Source organism: Trachemys scripta, chromosome 4 (genome assembly GCF_013100865.1).
Source record: "Trachemys scripta elegans isolate TJP31775 chromosome 4, CAS_Tse_1.0, whole genome shotgun sequence".
Taxonomy (NCBI): domain Eukaryota; kingdom Metazoa; phylum Chordata; order Testudines; family Emydidae; genus Trachemys; species Trachemys scripta.
Window position 1 is genome coordinate 81163350 of NC_048301.1, and position 27127 is coordinate 81190476.

General features: G+C 43.8%; 1 protein-coding gene across 4 annotated transcripts; it reads left to right on the forward strand.

The window, feature by feature from the left end:
• Window positions 1-25534, forward strand: LOC117877084 (CD59 glycoprotein-like). 4 transcript variants are annotated; one of them, XM_034769849.1, is made up of 5 exons: window positions 1-164; window positions 8904-8971; window positions 9723-9800; window positions 21519-21620; window positions 24249-25534. In XM_034769849.1, the coding sequence occupies exons 3-5, from the start codon at window positions 9737-9739 to the stop codon at window positions 24443-24445; spliced, it is 363 nt and encodes a 120-aa protein (XP_034625740.1). In that variant the 5' UTR covers window positions 1-164; window positions 8904-8971; window positions 9723-9736; the 3' UTR covers window positions 24446-25534. The 4 variants fall into 4 exon arrangements, with proteins under 4 accessions (XP_034625740.1, XP_034625741.1, XP_034625738.1 ...); XM_034769851.1 differs by lacking the exon at window positions 1-164 and adding an exon at window positions 690-787; XM_034769850.1 differs by lacking the exon at window positions 8904-8971 and having other exon boundaries at window positions 1-147.
• The last annotated feature ends 1593 nt before the right edge of the window (window positions 25535-27127 follow it).

A 27127-nucleotide genomic window follows, 5' to 3' on the forward strand; every position in this document is an offset into this window, starting at 1 on the left:
CGCCCCCCCTTTTCCTACGTCAGAACAACCAAAAGCCAGCACAGAAGCTGCGTGCCGCTGACTGAGCTAGAAGGGGCTTCCGTGGGAGCGCTTTCTGCAGAAGACGTGCATCTAGCAGAGGGGCAGAGTGAGCGGGGAGCTGCACAGGTACAAGCTCAGAGCAGGTAGGAGGCTATTGGAGCGTGCTGCAGTGCGGAGGAACTGCAGTGACCAGCGCGCTCAGCAGATGCATGCCGGCTAGAGGGCTGGATTGCGGGATGGGGTAGGTGGTTGCTGCATCAACCCACAAGATCTGCTCTCCTTAGTCCCCTCTGCGCCGGGCAGGGCCGGCTCTGCACCCGCCGCGTAGCAGGGGAGGGTGCTGAGCCCGGCCGCGGGCCCACAATCCCCGACCGGGCCGAAGCGCTGGGAGCAGGGCGGAGAGCCCCCGGCGGCCAGAGCGCAGGGAGGAGGGTGGCGAGCCCGGCCGGGGCTCTCCGCTCTCCCCGGCGGCCAGAGTGCCAGGGGCAGGGCGGCGAGCCCGCTGCAGCACCGCTCTCCCCGGCTTGGGGAGCGCGGCGAGCCCAGTCGCGCCCCGCTCTGGGACCGGAGGGCCGCGCCGCACCCCTCCAGGCGCCGCCCCAAGCATATGCTTGGTGGGCTGGAGCCGGCCCTGGCCCTGGGGGGCACGGATTGCTCTCCCGCCAGTGCAGAGGAAGAGGCTGTTTTATTGCTGGAGCAGAGCCGCGGTGCCTCTGCTTCCGCAACCAGAGAGCTGAGGCGGAGTGCGGAAGGGCTGCTGGAGGCGGTAGGGAGGTGCAGCTCGCGTGCCGCAGAGGCGCTGCGGCGGGGAGGACCAGCCTCCCGCTGGGGTCTGGGGCTAGGGTGACCAGATTAGTAGTATACAATATCGGGACGGGGAGGGAGCAAAAAAAAAAAAAAAAAAAAAAAAAAAAGAGTTTTAAAGGGGGCTGGGGCTAGCCGGGGCTGCGCGGGGAACAAGGGCCCTAGAAGAAAGTTCTCTGTGGGGAGGGGCTGAAGAGAGAGACCCGCACTAGGGAAAAACTAACGCCGCTGCAGGGGAGCGGACATGGAGCCTGGATCCGTGCCCTATCCACATCCCTTCAAGCTAGCCACACTTGCCCTGAGCTTCACACTCATTCCACTGTCTCCCCTGTTCCCTAGCCAGCCCCTCTATCACCTCACTTCCTCCTCCCCCAGCCCCTGCCACCTCCTTCCTCCTCCCCCAGCCCCTTCCCTCACCTTCACTCTCCTTCCACTGTCCCCCAGCCTGTCACCCCCACTTCCTCCTCCCTGCCCCAGCCCCTTCCCTCACCTTCACCCTCATTCCACTGCCCCCCCTGTTCCCCAGCCAGCCCCCCGTCATCCCCTTCTCCTCCCCAAGCCCCTGTCACCACTTCTCCTCCCCCAGTCCCTTCCCTCATCTTCACCCTCATTCCACTGTTCCCCAGCCCCTGTCACCCCCACTTCCTCCTCCCCAGCCCCTTCCCTCACCTTCACCCTCATTCCACTGTCTCCAACCCATCACACCACTTTCTCCTCCCCATGCCAGCCCCTTCCCTCACCTTCATCCTCATTCCACTGTCGCCCCTGGTCCCCAGCTCCTGTCACCCCACTTCTTCCTCCCCCAGCTCCTGTCACTCCCCTTCCTCCTCTCCCAGCCCCTTCCCTCACCTTCACCCTCATTCCACTGTACCCCCTGTTCTCCAGCCCATCACACCACTTTCTCCTCCCCCAACCCCTCTGTCACCCCACTTCCTCCTCCCTCAGTCCACTGTCTCCCTTTGCCCCTTCCCTCACCTTCACCCTCATTTCACTGTCCTCCCTCCCCCTCCACCCCTTCCCAATCCATCACCCCATCTCCTCTTCACACTCATTTCAGTGGCTTTTCTGTCCCATTCTACAGTCTCTCTTCTGAGGCATGAAGGAATGATTCAGACACAGTTGTGTGCGAGTTGGGGTCCCCTTGAACTGACAGTCTCACCACCCTACTGCTCCAGAGGGAGAGATACTCCCCAGTGCTTAATTTGTAATGACATTTTTTACATTCATAACTGATGCAGCAAGCTCAGAGGTGCCAGGGCTATGGATAGAGCCCTGCACAGAAACCAAATTTATATCTGCGGATATAAAGTGGATATCTGAGGAGCTGCAGGAATGGCAGCGGTGAAAGCAGCCGCATTTCAGGCTGCCGCTCGCAGGAGCCGTCACTGGGCAGCATGGGCAGCTCCTCTGGCATGGCTGTACTGCCCCCAGCCCTGCCCACTGGGGTGAGTACCAGGCTTTATAACCGCAGATATGTGCATCCGTGGATATAAAGCAGGTATCTGCGCAGGGCTCTAGCTATGAACTGCCAAGCTTACAGGTGCTGGGGATCAGCTTTGGCAAGCCCTGGCAGAAATTAAGCACTGGTTATTCCCACTCTTCAGGTAGTACAGAGCTTCCAAACTGTGGGGCATGCTCCCCCCCACAGGGACATGGAGGAACTGCCAGCAGGCATGGTGGGGGCCAGGCCAGCCTCCACAGGGGGCGGGGAGGGAGCACCACCCAGCCCTGCTCTGCCACCAGCTCAGCCCCCTGCCACCTGCCTTGACTCCTGGCCCCGCCCCACCTCTGTCCCCAGCCTCTGCCCCTGCTGGGACTCTGCTTCTGGTGCTAGCTCCAGCTCCAGACCCACTCCCAGTTGTGGCCCCATTACCTCTGGAGACGCAGCTCTGCTTCTAGCCCCAGCTCGGGGGTGGGGCATGACCCTGAAAACTTAGGGGACCACTGAAGTAGTAGGAGGGGTTGGCTGGATTGTGGGTGGGTATTTATGGCTGAGCAGGGCTCTCTCCAGTTATTCTTGTGATAGAAGGGAGAACAATCTGAGTTCCCCTCACTGGGTCTCTTACTCCATATTTTCCTGCCTGACACCGATGAAACATTGGCTCAGTGCTGTGCTACGCTATATCTCAGTAGAATCTGGCCTATCTCTGAGCTGAGTAGTGAGAAGGATGTGTCAGCAGCACTATCACACTGTGATGGGGTCTGGTGTGGTAAGAAAGCAAATTAATTTATTTGGGACTTTTGGTTTCCCTGGTACTGTTCCCACTGTGCTAATGGTCTTGCCAATTTCCTGGAACAGCAGCGATTTTCTGAAAGGTGGTGGTGTGGGGAGGGTGTGTGTTTTAGGCTTAAAGGAAAATATTCCCAGACTATGACAGACAAGGCAGAAGCTGGTTACTTTCCCCCAGATACTTATGACAAATGGCTGATGGCACAAAGGGAGCAGAAATCAAGCACAAGTCCCCTGCTGTGGGAGGAAAAAGGCTATATGCATGATCCTCTGGGTGTCTCCAGGTAGCCTATGGTCCACAGGCAGCTGGTGCAAGTTAGCGCAGCCATGAGACCGCTCTCACCTGGGCTGCGGTAGAGACACATGGAATCCTAATTAGTTGCTGGTTCTCAGCTTATGCTCTTTATCTATATATGTGTGTGTTCCCTTCTCCCTTACCTGGACTGCCCTGGGTAATTGTCTGTGGAGGGGAGCAGTCCTTCACCATGCACTTAGGCTCAGGCTCAGGCTCAGTTCCTCTATTGCCATCCTTGGGGCTCCCACAGCCCAGAAGGCAAGCCCTTTACCTCCTTGCTGAGTCAAACATTTCAGTTTAAAAAAATCACATTGTGCACTGAGGGAAGAGCTCTTCATTTATCAAATATATCCTTTTCTTGATCGCTACTCTTGAGGGCCACAGTTTAGAGCTCTTGTGGCACCTTATAGCAGGGGTGGACAAACTACAGCGCGCGGGATTGCCCTGGCCCCGGTGTGCGCTGCTGCCACCCCAGAACCCGAACCCCTCCTGCCTCCTGCCCCCCAACTCCCTGCCCTAAGCCCCCTGCCTGCATTCACCCAGGGCCGGCTCCAGGCACCAGCTGAGCAAGCCGGTGCTTGGCGCGGCAGATTGTTCAAGGCGGCATTCTGCCCAACCCTAGGGTGGCACGGCCGCTTTTTTTTTTTTTTTTTTGCTCCGCTCCGGCCCCCCTGTAGGGGGTGGCGGCGCGGAGAACCAGAGCGCCCTGCAGGGCAGTCCTCTTCCTTCCCTCCCCGCCGACCGGAGTCTTCACGGCAGGAGGCGGCACAGTGGGAGGGGTTGCGTGGCAGCGCCCCTGCTGTAGCCCTGGCCGCCCCCTTCTCTCTCTCTCTCCCACCCACTCCCTCCTCCTCCCCCCCCAGCCGGTCCTCCTGCACCCGCGCTCCGGCTGCGCCGCAGGTTTTGTTTTTTTTTTGCTTGGGGTGGCCAAAAAAGCCAGAGCCGGCCCTGCGTGCACCCCTCCTGCACCCCAACTCCCTGCCCTGAGCCCCCTCGTACACCCCGCACTCCTGCACCCCAACCCCTGCCTTGAGCTCCCTCCCACGGTCCGCACCCCTGCCCTGAGCCCCCTCCTGCACTCACTCCCCTCCTGCACCCCAGTCCCCTTCCCTGAGCCCCCTCATACACCCCACACCCCTCTTCTGCTCCAATCCCTTGCCCTGAGCCCCTTCCTGCACCCCGCACTCCCTCCCACACCCCAACCCCCTGCCCTGGCCCTGCATACAATTTCCCCACCCAGATGTGGCCCTCACCCAAAAAGTTTGCCCACCCCTGCCTTAGAGACTAACAAATTTATCTGGGCATAAGCTTTCATGGGATAGAACCCACTTCGTCAGATGGGTTCTAGCCCACGAAACCTTATGCCCAAATAAATTTGTTAGTCTCTAAGGTGCCACAAGGACTCCTGGTTGTTTTTGCTGATATAGACTAACTCAGCTGCCACTCTGAAATTTAGAAAAACAACAAGGAGTCTGGTGGCACCTTAAAGACTAACAGACTATCTGTTAGTCTTTAAGGTGCCACCAGACTCCTTGTTGTTTTTGTAGATACAGACTAACACGGCTACCCCCTGATATCTGAAATTTAGAGCTCTATGAGTGACAGATTGGCAGCCACTGATATAAACAAAGGCAGGGTCATGCTGCTGTTGAGAAGAATGCTCAGGGCTATCGGTTTCTCTATGGTCAAACTGGGAAAGCTTGTAATCTAGGAATTCAATTTTGTGTTCTTTTGGGAGGTGTCTCTGCTTCTCTTCCCCTGCCCCCCAGCAATTTTGAATAATTCTTCTTACAAAAATTATTGTGCTGAAAGACCAGTCCTTTGATTTTTTTTCAGGATACTCATCTGAAAACCTTAGGGCTTGGCACTATACACAGACAAACAAATAGGGACCAATCAGTGATTGGCTGCTGTAGATAGAAAACCCAGTGTAGTTAGTAACCCTAAGAACGCCTTGATGCCAACTGGAAAAGGGTTTACTATTCTGTAACAGCAACTCTTATCAGGCTTGACAAACTCACTACATCTAACACTTTGCTTTCATAATATTTATCTATAAAGAATGCTGTCTGAGATCTTAAAGGAAAGTCAAGATCATGCTGGTCCTTCATATTATTGTGAAATGTATGTACTGATTATATTTAAGAAGACATGTATATGTACTCAAAATATATCCTTATAGTTTGTATCAGGGTGTTACTCCTCAGCAGAGGTGAAAAACTGCTTTTGGCGGACAGAGGAATGTATATTCACATGTCTGCTTAGGTTCATATATAAATTAAGCATATGCATTTCAAGTCAACATGAGGATATGAAGACAACTTGGAGCCAACACATTGGAGAACAAACAATGGGGGGGGTCCTCCTGACTCTGGGGTGAAAAGACTGAATTATGGGAAATGTAAGGAGAAGCAAAAAGCCATTTTGGTATCCATTTGCTGAGGAATTCCCTATTAGGGCATGTGGATATTCATGAAAATGTGGATCCTGGTTTTGACTGAAAACCAGCTGCTCTGTCAAAGACACTGAATCCTTGGGAGAAGATCGACTTTATTAAATAGAATGGTAATGATTCATAAGTGTAGACCTAGCGTTGTATTTTATGTTTTGTTTCATGTGTAACCAGTTCTGTTTCTGCTCATTATCCTTTCTCAATATCTCTTAAATCTTAATCTTTGTGAATAAACTTATGATTGTTTTTACTATACATGTATTTCAGTGCTGTAATGTTATAAAGGACCTTGTACCAGTCAAACTGTGTGTACACTGGCTCTTTGGGGATAGCTTACCTGACAGTTATTGTCCAGTGACTGCAGCTGGATACTACAGGGAGTGCACCAAGGACTCGGGTTGGTGTACTTGATACTAGCCTATACCGAAGTGGCAAGGTCTGTGGATTCTACTGCACATTTTTAGAGAAGCTCAACATTATTTTTTTATTTGTTTGTTGTTTTACTGAATTTATTGTAGTGTATAGTTCCTAGGACACCAGTGGTACTGACTGCCACCAGACCATTGGGGCCAAGAGTTTAGTAGGACTCCAAAAAGTCATTTATTTAATGTACATAAAAAGCATATCTACAATTGTACTAGATATGATAGCTTTATAAGGGCTACAAACCCTCCACATTTTAGGACTTAAGCCAGCCACCAGCTCCCTGGGTTTAGGAAAAAATTTCCCCTGGAATAGGCTATTACAGGGGTATGCAACCTTTCAGAGGTGGTGTGCCGAGTCTTCATTTATTCACTTTAATTTAAGGTTTCGCATGCCGGTAATACATTTTAACCTTTTTTTAGAACGTGTCTCTCTCTAAGTTTATATTATATAATTAAACTATTGTTGTATATAAAGTAAACAAAGTTTTCAAAATGTTTAAGAAGCTTCATTTAAAATTAAATTAAAATGCTGATCTTATGCCGCCAGCCTGCTCAGCCCGCTGGGTGTGTGTGTGGGGGGGGGGTCAGGGCAGAGGGGTGGGGGGTGGGGGGGGGGGGGACTCGAGGTCAGGGCACAAGACTGGGTGTGTGGCGGAGTGCAGGGCAGAGGCCTGGAGTGTGTGGGGGTGCAGGGCAGAAGGCTGGGTGTTGGGGGCGACTCAAGGTCAGGGCAGAGGGCTGGGATGTGTGTGGGGAATGCATGGCAGAAGGCTGGGTGTTGGGGGCGACTCGAGGTCAGGGCAGAGGGCTGGGTGTGTGTGTGGGGGGGTGCAGGGCAGAAGGCTCTGCTCCGCTCCCTGCCACCCCTGAAAGGGCCATCGCCGGCCCTTGCGAGGTCCTGGCCCCCCGCCCCACTCAGCCCCCACACCCACCGCTCTCCCCTGCGGGGTCAGGAGGCAGAAGCTTGGTCCTGTGGCAGCCAAGCTTCCCCCCTCCCCCGTTTCTTCCCACAATGTGGTGCATTTCGGCCCCTCCTCCTCCTCCTCCTCCCACTGGGCAGGCAGCGTGCCGTGTTTGGCACACGTGCCGTAGGTTGCCAACCCCTGGGCTGTTACATAATTGTCTTTATAAGACTGTTTTTTATACCTTCTCATAGACGTGTGGTATTGGCTGCTGTCTAGCATCCAGTTTCTGAACAAATAGATCTCTGGACTAATTTGATATAGGAGCTGCTATGTAACATAACTAGATATTACATACTATATCTAAATCATAGATCTTTTGTAGCCCAATCTATGGGCTGTGTATTGATTATATTGATTACTTAAGAAACTCTGAGGTTTGACAAGTTCTTGTCCAAAAATCAGGCCCCGTATTATTAAAATTACTGTTTAGTTGGGAACCCTGATGTGCACCGTTGCAACATTCACACTTTAGGAACCTTTCTTTCTCAATTTACAATAGTTTATTAATACATTTAGCAAAGTCACAAACACTATAACCCAGTACGGTAGATAGATGTAATATAGAATGTACATCTATATACTCACACCGTCCCTTGCAAAACAGCCTGAAACATAGGCCATTAGCTTCTCATCGCCATCACCTTCCACATCATCACCAGTGGTCATCATTCTGGCATCACCCGAGGGCTACATCTGTCTCCCCCATGTACACAGGCTGGGATACAACTTCTATAATATGTTACGCTGACACCACTGTGTCGAATGCATATTCAGTAGGGGTTTCTCCCCTCTTCTTTATTTGTATTTCCTCACCCTACTAATGTTGGGGTGCCCTTCTCCTATAGGTTAGTATATTAATGATTCCAACTTATTATCACATGTGTCAGTTCATTGCCATGGCACTCTTGTGGTCAGACATCTGCAGATGTGCCTATCCTAAAATATCCAAGAGCTGATGTTAGCTCATGTTCCTCGGGTTGTTATGGACAAACTTCCCCTTAAACACCCTATTCCCAGTTCCGCAAAAATGTCCCAGGGGTCACCCCTAAATTATCTGTGCCAAAGTTCATAGGCTTCAAGCCTTATGCTAACTGCTGAAGCCAGTGTCTTACAGGATACAGGCCTGTAGTTTCCTTACATTACTGTTGAATAAAATAAGTGCTAACTCTAGCTATGTGGACTACACTTTCAATCAAGAGAATTATATGTCCACTTAAATTATTAAATGCAAAAAATCTGCATTAATGCAACTTTTATGTTGCAGTTTCAAATCACAAAAAGTCACAAAATCCAAAATTAAGATTACAGTAGAGACATTACCTTGTCCACATTGTATTTCATTTTCTGTAGTCTTTATGGTATGTAACTTATGACTTAGATATGTGCCCTCCAAAACAGGAATACAAAAGAGTGTATGTGTAGTATGGCCTAGATACTGATACTGGAACCTTGCCTTTTTACTTTCTCACATTGTATATTTTTAACTGTGCAGTCTTAATATTGCACAAATGCATTTTTTTGTATTTATTTTTTAATGTGTGTAAATATTCTTAGTGGGTACAGTAGGAATCTAGTTACAAGATTTTAATTAAGCACTCATTCAAATGGAGGGAGTTTGACAATATTCTTGTAGGAGGGATGAAAGGACATGGAGGGTCATAAAATATATTATTTTAATTGCAAAATTATGTCTCTGGTTTGCCCTTTGCAGATGCCTGGATATACTGTGCCAAGTTCATCCCTGTTATAACTCCATTGGTTTTGGCAAAGTTGCCTCAGGTATAGATATGTGAGGCTGCCCCAAGATTCCCACCCCCTTTTTTGGTATTGTACGGAGCCTTAAGAACCTATTTATGAACCTAGAGATGATATATGCTCTAAAAGAAGGGCCTGGGCTGCTGCTCTGTGACTTTGGCTGTTCAAGTATAACAGCTTGAGATGAAGAGGTAGGGAGAGTTGTGCTACAAAAAGGAATTGCATTGTGCTCCAACAGAAGTCTAGTTTGGGTTGGGTGGGCTATCAAGCATAGAAAATAAACAAAAAATAGAAAATGCAGAGAACAGAAATCAGTAAATCAGGCATGTCTGTGAGCTGCCTCATGGTGACACAATGATCTAGTGTTCCTTTCCTAGATACCTGCCACATCCATATGTGGTATCCAATAATTCTTTGCAGATACGATATCTTAAGTACTTTGCAAACATCAAGGGACTTGTCCAAAGCCTTCTGATGTTAATAAGCTTTGTATCAAATACCAGTGAATTACCCTTCATTACGTCCCTTCTGTAAGGTAGGTGAGTATTATCCCCATTTTACAGATGAGGAAACCTGAGCACATAGAAGTTATGTGATTTGCCCAATGCCACAGAAATAGTCTGTTGGGGCCAAGATTAGAATTTGGGAGTTCCTGACTCCTGATGCATGTCTTCAGACTACTAGATCTTACTCTTTTTCAATCAAAACTTTCTCTGGTTTTAAATATTATAAACTAAGGAACATGTAACCATTTTTCATTTATTCTTGCTTCCAGATTCTGGAAGAAACATGAACAAAATGAATGGTATCCTGTTCACTGTCTTCATTGTTCTGATTGCTTATTGCAGTTCTGGTAGGTATCCTGGAGGTTCTGCATTAGCGCTTTTACTTACATACATGCCAATGTCACATTAAACAGGTACACAATGTAGTCAAAGATAGAATTTGTCATTATAGACACAAGTTCCGGGGGAAGTAGTGCAGCTTATATAAATGTACAGCATTTCAGTGTCACTTTCTGCGGTGAGGGCAGGTTCAGGGGTGGAGGTAGATTTCCTTAACAGAATGTTTTCAAGCTGAAGCAAGAATACAGGCATACAGTGTGCATCCCATAGCAGTATAGGAACAAAATATCTTGTTTCATTGCTATAGTATCAGCAGAAGGTTGCCAGGGGATAAAAACTGGAAATATTTGGTAGAAGCAGATTTAAAATTTTCATAGGATAAGTTTTCATATGTGTAGACAACTACAATGTTGCCTTCAGGAGGATGGTGTGGCAAAATTTGCTAAAGAAATCTCAAGGATCATCCTTTGGGGAGGTCAAGATTAAATTTTTATTTAAAAATCTTAATTGTGAATTTAAAAAATTTTAAACTTCTTTTTAAAAGAGGCTTTTCAAAGTTGTCTGTCTCAGTGTGTGAACTGGGTATAGGTTATTTTTAAAGAGGGTAGGACTTGCACTTTTCCTGCTCCACTCTTCTTAATCCGTCTCATCCTTTTCCTTCTTGCTTGATTTTCTCTCTTTTCCTTTGACAGCCTATGGAAAAGAAATTTAGGTTTTGGCTTTTGTTTTGTTTTGTTCCCCAAGAAGGATGCGGGGGAGGAGAGGAGGGAGCAGTGGGTCACATGGTACCTGTGAGAAGGATGGCTGCCTAATCTCAGACCTCCTCCCTCAAAACATATCAATTCATCTCTAATCATTACTTTCCTGGCAAATTGACAATAAGTTTCTGTCCTAAAGTTTAAATTAATCCCAGGGATAAATTTCAAACTGTTGAATATGGATGCCAATGGAGAAATGAGAGACAAGAAAAGACCCAGGCCTGAATCACTTAAGCAGCTGAAAGGAGAGACTACACGGCCACAGCAGGACCTAGCCTAGAATATTACAGCACTGAAAGAATTCCTCACAGTCAGACTGGATTCAATCTCAAAAGGTATTCGTGGCCTCTCTAAAGATACAGGTGTTGTAAAATCCCATATAATTTACAAGGAAAATGAGCTACAAAAGACTGCCATTGAAGCCAGGGAAATTGAAGAAGGAACTGCCCCTTAAAGCTTTGACTAGAGAAACTGGAAGAAAAATAAGATGACTCAGGCCTGGTCTACATTGGGGGGGGGATCGATCTAAAGTTACGCAACTTCAGCTACGTGAATAACTTAGATTTACTTACCGCACTATCTTCACTGTGGTAAGTCAATGGCTGAGGCTCTCCCATCGACTCTGCCTGCGCCTCTTGCTCTGGTGGAGTACCAGAGTCGATGGGAGAGCACTCGGCGACGTGATAAATTGACCCCCACTGGATCGATTGCTGCCCGTTGATCCAGTGGGTAATGTAGTCAAGCCCTAAGGGTCTCACAGACACAACCTTTGCCTCTTGGGCATTGCTGAGGATCTAGAGGAGAAGGATATTATCAGCTTTCTTCAGAAACTGCTCCCTGACATACTTAAACTGGATCCACAGCTGCCCCCATTAGAAACTGAAAAAGCTCATGAAATGCCTGGTGCTAGACAATGAGAGTCTGACAAGCCCAAACCCATCATCTTCAAGCTACTGAAGTTCAATGATAAAGTCACGTTAATGAATGCTGCCAGAAAAGGTGAAATCCTTGCGTACAAAGGCCATGGAATTTATTTTTCTTGTCTCGCATGACTTTCTCATAAGCAAACTAGGGAAATATAGCCTAGGTGGAGCTACTATAAGGAGAGTGCACAACTGGTTGGAAAAGCATTCCTAGAGAGTAGTTATCAGTGGTTCACAGTCAAACTGGAAGGGCATATTGGTCCTGGGTCTGGTTCTGTTCAATATCTTCATAAATTATTTCGATAATGGCATAGAGAGTACACTTATAAAGTTTGCAGTCAATACAAAGCTGGGTTTCAAGGGCTTTGGAAGATAAGATTAAAATTCAAAAGGATCTGAACAAACTGAAGAAGTGATCTGAGATAACTAGGATGAAATTAAATGAAGACAAAAGCAAAGTACTCCACTTAGGAGTACAAAATGGGAAATGACTGCCTAGGAAGGAGTACTGTGGAAAGGGACCTGGGTGTTATGTTGGATCACAAGCTAAATATGAGTCAACAATATAACACTAGTGCAAAAAAAGCAAACATCATTCTGGGATGTATCAGAAGGAGTGCTGCAAGCAAGACACGAGAAGTAATTCTTCCACTCTGCGCTGATAAGTCTCAGCTGGAGTATTGTGTCCAGTTCTAGACACCACATTTCAGGAAAAATATGGACAAATTGGAGAAAGTACAGAGGAAAGCAACAAAAATGATTAAAAGTCTAGCAAATATGAGGAAAGACTGAAAAAATGGGTTTGTTTAATTTGAAGAAAAGAAGACTGAGGGGGGCCATAACAGTTTTCAAGTATGTAAAAGGTTGCTACAAGGAGGGTGAAAAATTGTTCTCGTTAACCTCTGAGGATAGGACACGAAGCAACGGGCTTAAATTGCAGCAAGGGAGGTTTAGGTTGGACATTAGTAAAAACTTCCTGTCAGGGTAGTTAAGCACTGGAACAAATTGTCTAGGAAGGTTGTGGAATCTCCATCATTGGAGGTTTTTAAGAACAGGTTAGACAAACACCTGTCAGGAATGGTCTAGTTAATGCATAGTCCTGCCTTGAGTGCAGGGGACTGGACTAGATGACCTGTTGTGGTCTCTTCCAGTCCTACGCTTCTATGATTCTATATAAATAATCAATTTAAGCAATTCTATCAAACTTTATATAAATAAAACAATTACTTTGACTCTAATAAATTTGATCATTTTACTGAAGGTCTGCCTTTTAATACCCTAAGTTAAGTGTTTATGATGTGATGGGTTCAGTCACAGAGACCCCTTTGGGACTGTCACCTGACGTGCTGAATTTACCTCTGAGCCCCAAAGCAGCAGACTTAGGTGACCTGCTGAGCAGTTTTTGGTTTATCTCCAGCACCCAGACACACAGTGTTTATACAGAGTAAATAAATCCATTTACTCTGTATAAAGCTTATACAGGGTAAACTCATAAATTGTCCACCCTCTATATCACTGATAGAGATGCACAGTTATTTGCTCCCCCAGGTATTAATTACTTACTCTGAGTTAATTAATAAACAAAAGTGATTTTATTAAGTATAAAAAGTAGGATTTAAGTCATTTCAAGTAATAACAGACAGAACAAAGTAAGTCAACATGCAAAATAAAGCAAAAACATGCAAGTCTAAGCCTAATATATTAAGAAATTGATACAGGTAATATCTCACCCTCAGAAATGTTCCAATACATTTCTTTCACAGACTAGGCTCCTTCCTAGTCTGGGCCCAATTCTTTCCCCTGGTACAGTCCTTGTTAGTTCCAGCTCAGGTGGTAACTAGTGGTATTCTCATGACTGGCAGCCCCCTTTGTCCTGTTCCACCACCTTGTATAGCTTTGGCCCAAGGCAGGAATCTTTTGTCTCTCTGGGTCCCCACCCCACCTTCTAAATGGAAAAGTACCAGAATTAAGATGGATTCCAGCATCATGTGACATGGTCACATGTCCTGTGAGACCCCAGCCTCTATTTCTCCTGGGCTGGCTTACATGAACACAGGAAGGCTTGCAAATAAACAGAGCCATTTACAACCAATTGTCCTAGTCAATGGGAGCCATCAAGATTCTAAACCACCATCAATGGCCCACACTTTGCATAATTACAGTAGGATCTCAGAGTTATTCTTCATATTCCTAGTTTCAGATACAAGAATGATACATTCATACAAATAGGATGAACACACTCAGTAGATTATAAGCTTTGTAATGATACCTTACAAGAGACCTTTTGCATAAAGCATATTCCAGTTACATTGTATTCACACTCATAAGCATATTTCCATAAAACATTATGGAGTGCATCATCACATATGGACAAAGCTATCACAAGAAATCAAACAGGTTATAAAAATATGAATTCCGGCAAGGCCCCTGGGATGGATGACTTTCTGTCAGATTTCTACAAAACATTTTATAATTAGGTATCTTCTATTTTTTCAAAGGATTTCACTGAAACATTCCAAAAAGGAACCATGTCTCATGACATGAGAACTGCTTTAATATTAAAAAGAACAAAGATGATTGCAACTGTGGTAACTTCCGCCCCATATCTCTGTTGAATACAGATAGCAAAATAATTGTAAAAATTTTAGCGACACAACTGAACACCATCATCCCATCAATTATACACACAGATCAGGTTGGTTTCATTAAAGGAAGACTGGCTGCTGATAATACAAGAAAAATAGCTCACTTGATCCAGCAAGCTCAGATGTCAGATTTTCCCTACATATAGCCTTATCTCGAGATGCAGAGAAAGTCATTGATAGGGTTGAATGGCTTTATCTAATGTCTGTCCTAAAAGATTTGGATTTTGACCAATATTCCTGAATTGGATCAGTGTATTATACAACTCTCCCCTTGCTTCACTATCAACTAATGGAATTATTTCTCCCACATTTCAACTATAGAAAGGGATATGACAGGACTGTCTCCTCTTGCCCCTCCTTTTTAATCTCTCTCTTGAACCACTGGCAATGTACATACATCAGCACACAGTCCTTGAAGGTATGACTATAAACAGGAAAGAATACTAAATCAGTTGATATGCTGATGGCATTTTTGTACTATTGAAGAATCCATCCTTATCAATCCCATCATTATTGAATGTTGTTGATATTTTTTGAAAGATCTCGGTTTTTTGCATCAACTGGAATAAATCTCAAACAATGGATATATCCAAAAGATCAGATTCTTCTCAGTTTCAGCATTTTGCCTTTCAAATGTGCAAGGAAATAACTTATTTAGGTGTTAAATTTGTCCTAATCTTCCCAAAATTGTTTTTATAAACTATATATTAAAAGAAATTTCCAAGGACATGGAAAAGTGGTGTCTCCTTCCTCTATCCTTATCAGGGAGAATAGAACTAGCCAAAATGAATAGCTGCCCAAGAATGACTTTTATTAGTAGTCTGTTGCCTTTCAAGATCTCCCCCTTGCTCTTTGCTCAAATAAATAGGCTTATCATCCAACTTATATGGAATAAAAAAACAGTCTTGCTTGTCACACAAGATCCTTCTTGTACCGCTATGGATAACCCGTGCCTCAGGATTAAGGCCTACTCCATGCTTAAAACAATTTAGATAGCAAAAGGATTAACAAATATTAAAGATATAATGCAAGATGATAGACTGGCCTCCTTCAATTACACGTGTAAGAAATATTGGCTACCAGTGATTTCCCAACACCCCCACCCCCAGTTTTGTGAACTAGTTACATGCCAATTTAGTGACTGTTTTGAAATTTGAATTGAAATTGAAACATTAATACACACTTTAAAAGCATATACAGTGTATAATAAAATACATGTATCTGAAAAAGTATAATAGATTTGAAAAGTATGAACATAGACTAGCTTCCTTATACAGCTGTTGTTTTTTATGACAATGTCAGTGCATTCATTTCGGTGATGTTGGCCAACCTAATAATTTCAAATGATGATTTGTAAGCAAAGTCTAAATGAGCTCTCCCTGACAGCTAGTGATGAGCTGGGGCTGGAGGGAAAGGCTTCAGGATCAGATTATATTTACATTTACACCTAATCTACCTAGGTACCCAGCAAACAGAGCTGTGTTGCCCAACTGATAGATTTTGGTTGGGGTTGGGTTACAAATCACTTGAATGCGGGGGTGGGGATGGGGGAGGGATGAAATGTTCTGATTGAATGAGTAAAGGGCAGTAGAACTGTACTTAGCCGGTGCTGATTGAGGGCATCAAGACAGAGGGTGGGGACCTGTCCCTCTCCATTGTTTAAAGACAGAGCTGATTAGGCTCCATAGATAGTCTTTTGTTCTGTTAAGTGACCACTGCAGCTGAAATCACTGATAATCAGGTCTAAGTGCTTAGTCCTGCTGTGGGGACAGTGTTTCTGTAGAAGAGACAGCCCAGACTGCACTAGCAGCGAGGTTCCCCCACTGAGAGCTCAGCTGAAATCACTGAGAGCTCGGTGGAACCTCAAGAGACCAACTCGCAGAGGTCACAGTGACAGGTGGCAGCAGAAGGTGACTGTGCAGGGCCATTGGCAACAGAGTGATGGAGTGAACGGTGGCACAACAAACAGCAGTGGCCAGAGCGAACAGTGAACAGCTGGAGGAACAAGCAAGGTGCCTTCTTGCCCCCCACCTGGGAGGTGTACTCACATGAAAGCACTTCTGAACTCTGAGTCTCCACTGACCAAGGACAACACCGGTGAGTGGGGTGCGGTGGAGGGAAAAGTGAGGGGCACGTTAAATAAACATTTGTTTGTTGAACTATATTTTAGTGACTTTGCTCCAGAATGCTAGATTTGTGACTGGGAATGGAAACTTATATATATATTTATATGTATGCATCCGAAGAAGTGGGTTGTAGCCCAGGAAAGCTTATGCTCTAATAAATTTGTTAGTCTCTAAGGTGCCACAAGTACTCCTGTTCTTTTATATATATATGTTTCCTAGTAGGCCAAGATTTTTAAAATGCATTATTTGCCAAGGTTGTTATCTCACATTGTTGCTATCTTGAGAGGTCATTATGTTGGGGATTTCTGTACTAAACATTTTTATTATTATAATTAATTTTTACATAAGAATGGTCATACTGGGTCAGACCAATGGTCCATATAGCCCAGTATCCTGTCTTCCGACAGTGGTCGAGGCCAGGTGCTTCAGAGGGAATGAACAGAACAGGGAATCATCAAGTGATCCATCCCCTGTTGCCCATTCCCAGCTTCTGGCAAACAGGCTAGGGACACTCGGAGCATGGTGTTGCATCCCTCCCCATCCTGGCTAATAGTCACTGATGGACCTATTCTCCAGGAATTTTTCTAGTTCTTTTTTTAATCCTGTTATAGTTTTGGTCTTCACAGCATCCCCTGGCAAAGAGTTCCACGGGTTGACTTATGTTGTGTGAAGAAATACTTCCTTTTGTTTTTTTTAAAACCTGCTGCCTATTAATTTCAATGGGTGACTGCTAGTTCTTGTGTTATGTGAAGGATTAAATAACATTTCCTTATTCACTTTCTTCACACCAATCAAGATTTTATAGACCTCTATCATATCCCCCTTTAGTCGTCTCTTTTCTAAGCTGAAAATTCCCAGTCATTTTAGTCTCTCCTCCTGTTTCATACCCCTAATCATTTTAGTTGCCCATCTCTGTACCTTTTCCAATTCCAATATATCTTTTTTGGGATGGGGTGACCAGATCTGCACACAATATTCAAGGCGTGCATATACCATGGATTTACATAGAGGCAATATGATATTTTCTGTCTTATTATCTATCCCTTTCTTAATGATTCCCAACATTCTGTTTGTTTTTTTGACTGCCGCTGCACATTGAGTGGATGTTTTCAGAGAATTATCCACAATGACTCCAAGATCTCTTTCTTGAGTGTTAACAGCTAATTCAGACTCCATCATTTTGTATGTATAGTTGAGATTGTTTTCCAACGTGCATTACTTTGCATTTATCAACATTGAATTTCATCTGCCATTTTGTTGCCCAGTCACCCAGTTTTGTGAGATCCCTTTGTAACTCTTTGCAGTCTGCCTGGGACTTAACTATCTTGAATAGTTTTGTATAATCTGCAAATTTTGCCACCTCACTGTTTACCCATTTTTCCAGATCATTTATGAATATGTTGAACAGTAATGGTCCCAGTACTGACCTCTCAGGGATACCACTATTTATCTCTCTCCATTCTGAAAACTAATAATTTATTTCTACTCTTTGTTTCCCATCTTTTAACCAGTTACTGATCCATGAGAGGGCTTACTTTTCAAAAGTCAATTTAAATTAAGTACATTTAAAAAAAAAATTATATATTTTTAGAAATCTAGACTTGTTATGTGTTTTGGTGTAACTTGCATTATCCTTATGTTAAATTTGCATTATCCTAACAAAACATTATTCATATCTCTTTTATATGTTGCAGGTCAAAGTGAAAATGAAAAGATAAAAAACAATACAATAATTTTTCCACTCAAAGGCCTCAAAAAGTAACCAAGGAGAAGAACACATCAAGAACCAAGAATATATTAACATGTCATCTGAAGGTTCAAGTGGTATATCTACATCCGACCAGCCCGAAGCACAAATACAGCTACCTACTGAAGAAACAGTGTCTCCAAAACCTAAAGGCAGTTTCCGATGTTTGTCGGTCAAAGTGTTCCCATTTATTGAAGCTACAAAAGATGGCTACTGGTGCATCTCTTGCAAAAAAGTTTACGAAGAAGGAAAACTTCCCAATGCTATAATTGGTAAAAGTGGAGGAGCTTGGTTTGTCAAACCGATGAGCAAAGCCAATGCTGACAAACTACCTGAAAAGGCTGCAAAACACCAGGCCTCTGGAGTGCATCAACATGCAGAAAGCCTTATAAGCCCACTTTCAAAGCCAATTTTAGAAGTACTTAATGAGGCTGTTAAGAATGCTGGAGACATAACACAGTTCATGCGAACAAACATGGCTGTGGCATCCTACTTTCTATTTAAGCAAGAGATACCACACATTACAAACTGGAGGCCAATGTTAAGTGCATTGTCACTTGTTCATCCTGAAGTTGAACACTGGTTCCGAACAAGACCAGCAAATGCTCACTATCTTTCTGCAAGAAATTCAACTGACTGGCTAGAAGCATGCGGTGCAACAGTGAAAGACTCAACAGTTGAAAAAGTGAAGAACTCTCTCACCACATTCAAAAAATTTGCATACATGGCTGATGAATGCACCGATGCAAATGGGCATCAAGTATTAAGTCATTGTGTACGTTATCTTGATGTCAAAGGTAGGCCAGTAGATACATTTCTAGATGTTCAAGTTATAGAAGACACATCGGCTGCATCTGTGACAACCCACATCTTAGAAGAGTTAAATGCTTGTCAACTGGACCCCAAAGAGATGGCTGCTTGTGCATTTGATGGAGCTGCAAGCTTCTCTGGAAGATATGGTGGAGTACAAGCTTTGCTCAGAGAAAAGTGTAACACTAATCTCTCCTATACACACTGCAGAGGCCATCTACTCCAACTAGCACTAGTACGAGCTGCAGAATCTTCAAAAGACATTAAAAAAGCTATAAATTTAATGTCTTCATTATATTCTTTTTTCAGCAAGAGTCCAAACAGACTGAATATCTTGGAAAATATAGAAGATACACTGGGACTGAAGTTCAAATTCAACCTGGGAAAACCTGCTGGCTGTCTCATGAGCGATCCTTGGCTGTTGTCTAAAATTACTCCAGCCATTATTACTGGCTTTGGAAAGTATCTACCAAGATGGGATGGATGTAAGTAGTGAGGGTGGTGGATTACTTTTGCTACTATGTTCAGAGAAGACTATTGCCATTCTCTCTCTCATAAGTCTACTGTTGAAACCACCTGGGTCATTAAACAATGCCATTAAACAGGCATCTGTTACAACAGTAGTAGATCTTTGTCCAGCAATAGAAGCTACATTTAGATCAATAAGAGATCTATCCATTGAAACAGTACTGGAAGAAGCAAAGACTTCAGTCCAGAAGTTGACTAATGAAGGCATTTATATTGAATCCTTAAGTGAAGAAGACAAGAAGTGTTTGTTAAGACAACTGAAAAAGTACACAGACTTGATTCTTTAAAATCTACAACAACGACTTCTAGATTCTACTCAGCCTCTACGTAGGTTTTACAGATGCCTGTCCTATAAAACACTGACAGTTGAGTGGAGTGAGGCACTACCAGCAATGGGGCTGCCATGTGCTCAGGTCAGAATAGAAAATTTGAACACAGAGTTCAATATCATACGAAGAATGAATGAGGATTTGACTTCAACTTCTTTTTTATCATCACTAGTGGCTCGACCGACCCAATCTTTGTGTTCTGATTCCTGGGATGAAAGAAGTAGGAATTCATCTCTCACCACTCCCAGTCACAAAAGCTACAGTTGAGCGTTCTTTTTCATCATTGAATAGAATTTTGTGTTCTGAAAGAAGTCACCTTCTGCCTGATCATGTGAATGAACTAATGAGCATATCTACTGAAAGAATGGAAGTACCGGACACACGAGAAGTCACCAAAGATGAACGCATTGCATTCAAGAAGTTCATTAACAGAGTTGTGCAAAATTATAACAAGAAACCAAGAAGGATGTAGATGTCATGCTTCATAGAAGGCTTGAGTAGCCAACTTTAATTTGTGTGATGATTTTAAAACATGAGTTAAATCTAATAAAATGGTCATGAAACATTTTTCAGTTTTTACTGTGGTGCCATACAGCCCACCTTCACCCTCACAGTCTCACCCCCCATCTGCCCTGACACTCCCCACCCCTGTAAATTCGAACACCTCCCCCCCCAATTTCAATTCCTGGGGAAGCCACTGTTGGCTACTGCTGTCTCACAGTTCCTTCTCTCCGCAGCTATGCTTAAGGATTCATGCAAGGATTGGGGAAAATTGGTCTGTTTCAAAGAAGGTTTCACCTGAAGCACACTTGTTCTACAAAAACAAATGCACTTGAGCCAAGATTTTCAAAAAAGGAATTGTCATGATCATCTCTTCTTTTCTAGTTTTAAAACGGTAACTAGAAACATTCCTTTTTGTCATAGTATGAGGGGTTATAGCTGTTTTAGGGTACAGCCTAAAGATGGGATCACACACATTTGAGCAAGTCTGATGTTGCATTTAGCAGGAGGCAGCGATGGACAGACACGTATTTGCTTCTTTGAAAAAAATCAGCAGCATATATTTCAGTGGGAACATAGGATGAGATGGGAGCAAGAAGGGTAAAAGAAAAAGAGCATAAGAGACAAGGAAGTTAATGATATGGAAAGATGAGGGAAGTGTATGCTAGCGGTCTGGATTAGGACAGATATTCTAGAATGCTGAAGATTTATGAGAACAGAGATGAGTAGGGAAAAAAGAAATAAGAAATTAGAGCATGAGATACAAGGAGGTTAATGATAGGAAGGGAGTGTGCTAGCAGTCAGGATTAGGAAAAGATGTCACCAGCATAGTGTTGAAGATTTATGAGAACCCGCATAGTTCAGGACAGGGGGAAAAAGTAGGAAGAGAGTCAGTTCATGGAACAGAAGAGATGAGATGAGAGAAAGAAAGGTGTTGAGGGGTGGGGCAAGAAGCAATGAGAAGGAAAAGACAAAGAGCCTGATTAAAAGAATAAGCAGTTCTGAATCAATGTCACCAGTAAAACAAAGATGTAGGAAACTCAGGTTATTGTCCCTGGGCTGGTAAAGCTTAAGGCTCAGTTTATGCATTGCAGCAGTTGGATGCAGTCCCAATTTGCTTTATTTAAATGCAGCTGCTGCTTCCTTGAACTTGGGTTGATAAATTGAGAGACTCATAAATAATTTGCGGCCTAAGGGACTCTTGCAGTACTTAAAGAAGAATAGTCTTTTTTTCATTTGAAGATTTAAAATGGTTTGGTCTAACAGATATTGAAAAGTCCTTCATTATGAGCATTTTGAGTTTGTATTAGAAAAGCAGCTGGTTCCTATGTAATGATAAAATATTATTTTCTTTTTTAGGATATGCCCTGAAGTGTTACATCTGTGCAGATAGTCCTTCATTGTGTTTAACCAATGCTACTTGCCCCCATGGAGATGATAGTTGCTTACAGATCAGGTTTGGTATGTATACTATCCCACAGAATAAAATAAATACAGAAAAATTAACTCATTCAAAGTCTATGCATTTCAAGTCTGGAAATGTCCGACTCCGGTTTGTTAATTTAGTTCACAATAAAAGACCGTTTGAATTACATGCTGATAATAATCATCAGTACAATTTGTTTTTTGAGCACCTGATAAAGATAAATGGTGGTGTGTGTATCTGATGTACAACATTTATCATATATCCAGGTAAATAAAAAAGTCAAATTGAAGTAGTCCAAGTGAATGAATTAACAGCAAGGCAGCATAAGACTGTAGTGGATAAAGTGCACTTCATGTAATTTGTTCTCCGCATAAATATAGTTCACTTAAAATAAACTTATGGTTGAAAAATTCAGAACAATCAAAGCATATTTCAAAAAATGAACCATTCTGACACCAGAATGTCATATCCACTTATCTCTTTCAAAGATTGTCATGAGCACCCAGAACATTGGGTGCACGCTTTTTTATTGCAGAATAGTATATATATATATATAATCTAGCATAGGAGTTATTGACCTGAAAACATGAATCTGCCTGGAGGAACAAGGTTTTTCCACGTGTTGAATGCCAAGTGTGGATGACATCAACATTGCACTTATTCTTCACCTTTTCTGAGAAACAGCTAAGCAATAGCAAGGAATGAGGAACTGTAGGAAACCTCATAGGAGGAAAGTCTGTTTTCTGGTCATAATCATATATTTTCCATTATAGGGCTTATACTTCCTAGTAGTAAGGGAAATGCTAAGAGGCACTGAGAAGCAGTAAGTGGTTCAGCTGGCATGGATTTGAGCTCTTATAAATGATATTCCTTCAGAAGAGAGAGGATTGTTGTGGGAGAGAATGTTCTTCCTGAGAAAGAAGCTCAGAACTGAACAGGGCTGCCCAGAGGATTCAGGGGCCCTGGGGTCTTCAGCGGCAGGGGGCCCCCGCTGCCGAATTGCCGCCAAAGACCCAGCACTTCGGCAGCAGGTCCCGGGGCGGAAGGACCCCCCGCCGCGGGTCTTCAGGGCACTTTGGTGGTGGGTCCTGGAGCGGAAGGACCCCCCGCCGCCGAACTGCCGCCGAAGAACCGGAGCAGAAGAAGCTCCGGGGGCTCGGGCCCCGTGAGAGTTTTCCAGGGCCCCCGGAGCGAGTGAAGGACCCTGCTCCGGGGTCCCCGAAAAACTCTCGTGGGGACCTGGGGCAAATTGCCCCACTTGCCTCCCCGGGCAGCCCTGGAACTGAAGCAGTTGGCCAGACTGTATAGAACTATATACTCAGTAAGTGAGCTATCACTGTGGGCTTGATTGAAGCAAGCTAACCTAGAGTTTTGTTATTTCTTTAAGAATAAACTAAAGGAAGCCAGTGACTAGAAGTTTCTTTTGGACCTGGATTTACTCCACGTCTAACTTTTTAAAGAGACAGAATTGCTGGGGTAAACAACCTGCTTAGTCAGAGATCCCACACTGCCGAAACCAAACCGTGACTTTGCCTCTTGCATTTTGTAGGTTGGGATTCCTACAAGAATGGCTGGGAGATCATATGGTGAGCTGTAAATGGAGCCTTTAACTGAGGGCTTGTCTACATGAGAGAGTTGCATTATTTTAACTGAAAGTGAGATTTTAAATTGATTCAGTTAAACTGATGCAAAAGACTGTATGGAAACTCTTGTATTCATTTAAGAAAACTAAAATTGAAATAAGCCATTCTTAAACCAATACTATACAAGAGTTTTCATGTATTCTTTTGCATCAGTTGAACATCTCACCTTTTTAAATTAGTGCAACTTTCTCATGTAGACAGCGCCTAACTCCTTTTGTAAAATAAATGACTGCCAGACTGAAATATATTTCTACTATCTTTAGATTCCACCACACACACTCCCTCTTCTCCACCCCCATTTCATTCTTCCTCTCCAAAATAGGGACTGGCTATGGTGTCTTGTGATAATGGGGGTCTTTAAATGTCCCCAGTTCTGTCACTGCCAAAATGTATTGAAGCTGCAAGCTTGTGAATCCTTGAGCATGAAGGAAACTTCACAGGCACAACTAGAAAAGGACACTATTCTATGTAGTGTTTTCATTAAACTGTAGACTCTGTGATGAGAACTGAGCACAAACTGGGCATTATCCAGCAATGAATAGTTCATTCCAAGTTTTCCTGTGAAAGAACACTTAGCTGCTAACCCAATCACTGTGTGTAGCTTATGAGTTGTGCTAACTCAAGCTGTTGGCTGTAATTGCATCCCCACTGCATTATTAGCTTGAAAGACAGCAGCACTTGAGATTCAACCCAGATCCCCTGATGGGCCAACTAGCTCGAATTTAAAGCACTATTTCAGTTGACCTAGAGATTTGTGTGTAGACATTAAGTTAGAGGGGATACTTGAGTCATATCTCAAGTTAATACTGATCTAACGACAAGCCTGTTATTGCCTCACATATTGTGTTCCCACCAGCTTGTTTATAGTGTGTGTTCACAGAAGAGTGACTGAACATGTTGAAAGGAGTTTGAACGACAAGAACTGGGCATGTTCAGACCAGGGCAGTGATTCTGCTTCTTTCTATAGAGAAGCAAACAGTATGGTATCCTGCTTCTAACTCTTTTTTTTTTTTTTTTAAGCTGATGTGAAAACCTATGCCTGCTGGAAACACTCCCGATGCAACATGAATGAGATTGCTGATGATTTTGGTGCTGACAACTTTGATTTCCACTGCTGTCAAAAGGACTTTTGCAACAAGAGTCCAGCCACAGTGGTTAGTAAAACAACCTTCAGCATTGCGACTGTGATGACCATGATCTGGATGCTCTGCTTTTAATCTGGAGACAAAAAGATAAACATATTTTTTTTCTAAAAAACAACAGAGGGTCCTGTGGCACAGGACCCTCTGTTGCTTTTTACAGATTCAGACTAACACGACTACCCCTCTGATATTTTTTTCTGTTTGTATTGCTAAATATTTTCCTGATTCTCTAACTATGGGGTGGTGGAGTTTTGCCCTCTGATTTATAAATCATGCTTCACAAAGTGCTCTCTCTCAGATACATTACTGTCAACAGCTGTCTGGACAAAGGGGCACATTGTGTGTAATCAGTCAGAGAGAGGTAGAACATTCTGTGATGCCACATTTGGAGGAAAATACCATCTTTTAGAAAAAGCTGTATATGGAAAAAACATGGGAAAATACATATTACGTGCTAGAAAATTGTAATTTCTTAATGTTCTATGAATTTGCAATTATGTTTTTCTCTCTTCTCCAATATGTTTTATTATCCTTCAGCCAGTGAATTCTCGTGCTGTTGTTTAGAAGTAAAATTTCTTATGATCTTATTAATATAGTTGAAATCCTACTTCTTGCTGAAATATGTTTAGCAATGTTTTTCAAATGAATTATGAAGCCATTGAAATTGCATTATTTTGGGGGAAAGCTTCTGAGTGTTTTACAATTGAAAATTAAATTGAGGTGCATTTTAATTAAGTAAGGAATGCCCTGCCTCTCTGTAGAGTTCTATGAGCATGCAGGTACATGTAGTTGCTGCTTCAGCATCTTGTGTAAATTTTATCTATTATTTATGATGGCTTTCACAACAAAGATTTGAGCTGAGCAGGTCCTTTGCACAGCAAACAACTTTGTATATTCAGAGTTGTATGCAATCTTCTGGCATTAGTCTGATATTTTTGTCTGAAAAACAGTGAAGAGTTTAAAAGGGCATACCTAGCAAAATTTCCAGTATGGATATGCTTAAATTTCTGCTTGAAAACAGATTCAGCAAATGCAACTGACTCTAAGGGCTTCTAAATGTGGATGTTTCAGAAATAGACTTGTAGAACTTCTTAGTGCAACACTTATAACTGCCAATATTTTATTATTATTGACGCTAATAAAAATGTATTGCATGAAAAATCACTAGATGATTATATGAATCATTGCCTTTCTGAACCAGATACTCCCTCTGTTCTTTGTTAGTTCCAAATTTAATTTTTTTCTCTTTGATGCTGGTTTCAAATCATACTGATTCAGGTAACATCACTTTTTGTTAATTGTTGCTCTTGTGTTTATTAGCAGCCATTTCATTAGCAACACAAGGAGCATACTGGACTTCAAGCAAATTTACATGGAATCTATAAAATATGCCATAAAGCCTCTAATTATCTTGCTTCTCTTGGAACAACTCTGCCTTTCATCCTTCTTAGAGCTGTTTTCTGCTTCTGCATAATTTTTTGGATTTCCATTTGGAAAAGTCATGGCATCATCAGCCTCTGTTCCAAGGCCCTCCCCTCACTTGGTTTTTAGTATCTTCCTGCTTCCAGAGTCATGTCATGGAATTGCATTCACTTTTTAAAATGTAAACCGTTTTCCTCACCCTTAATAAGCACAGTGCCTGGAGCAAAAACAGTCTGCTTTAAGTGCATTGTATGCTCCCAGCAAAGAAAAGCCAAATAGAAGGGATTCTAGTTCAAATCTTGTGACGCCAAACCAATGGAAACAAGAATGCTCTTATCAACTCCGACAGTAGGAATTCCACCTTCTGCCATGTGAGGTGCACCTCCTCCACTCCGAGAGGAAGGAGTTACTTTCTTAGTGAAGGAGGAAAAATACTTGGTTTCTTATTCTTGCTCTGTACCCCCAAAATCAGGCCTGAAGGCAGGAACTGACAGCTGGGCCTCATTAGCAAAGCAGGTCTTTAAAATGCAATAGTTTGGGCTACAAAAGGAGCCCTTGGTTCCAGGGAGGAGCAAAATCTGCCTGGGCTGAGAGATCCTCCTTCTATTGGGCTCTGGCCTGAACTACTCAGAGGCTTAGAGACACTGTATGCAATCTACTTTGGGCTGACATAACAGTTGGTATAGTATCTACTGGGGATCCAGGTTGTCTATGTAAATTAACCCTCAGGTAAGCCCTACAATATAATCCTGCTTCATGTTTATATCTTCATGTCTCTCTGAATTTGGCTGAATGTGGTGACCCTGATGTGGCTGCCAGGATCTCCATGAGAGGAAGCTTTTGCTGTGTGATAGCCATTTTGCACTGCCTCACAACACAGGCAGGGATTCATTTAAAAGTATACCACACAGAAAACTGAATTGTGATCAGGACCATCCTTAGCCATACACAAACTAATTGCCCCAAATTTCCTGGTGCCCTACGCAGCTGCATGCTGCTCCAGTGGCCAGCCCGATCCCCCGGCTGGTTGAGCCGGCCAGGAAAGCTGCCCCTGCTCCGCCCCCCCCCCCCCCTTTCCCCCCCTGCCCCCCCCTCCACCCCTCCCCCATAGCCCTGCCCCTGCTCCACCCCCACCCCACCTTTTCCCATCCCTGCTCTGCCCCAGGCCTACCCCCCACTCCAGCCCTTCCCCTGAGCTACGTCCTGGGGGACTGCAACAGGCCCGACCCCGCACTCGCCGGGTGGTGGGAAGTGGAACTACCCGGCCCCAGTCCACTCTGCTCCACCGGGGTAGCTGAGCAGAGCGGGTTAGAGCTGGGTCACTTCACTTCCCGC

Bases quoted from the DNA above. Each gene is read 5' to 3' on its own strand.
- LOC117877084 (XM_034769849.1), top strand. From the start codon at position 9,737: ATGAACAAAATGAATGGTATCCTGTTCACTGTCTTCATTGTTCTGATT. The intron at 9,801-21,518 runs GTAGGTATCCTG...TTTCTTTTTTAG, and splicing joins GATTGCTTATTGCAGTTCTG to GATATGCCCTGAAGTGTTAC. The intron at 21,621-24,248 runs GTATGTATACTA...TTTTTTTTTAAG, and splicing joins TTGCTTACAGATCAGGTTTG to CTGATGTGAAAACCTATGCC.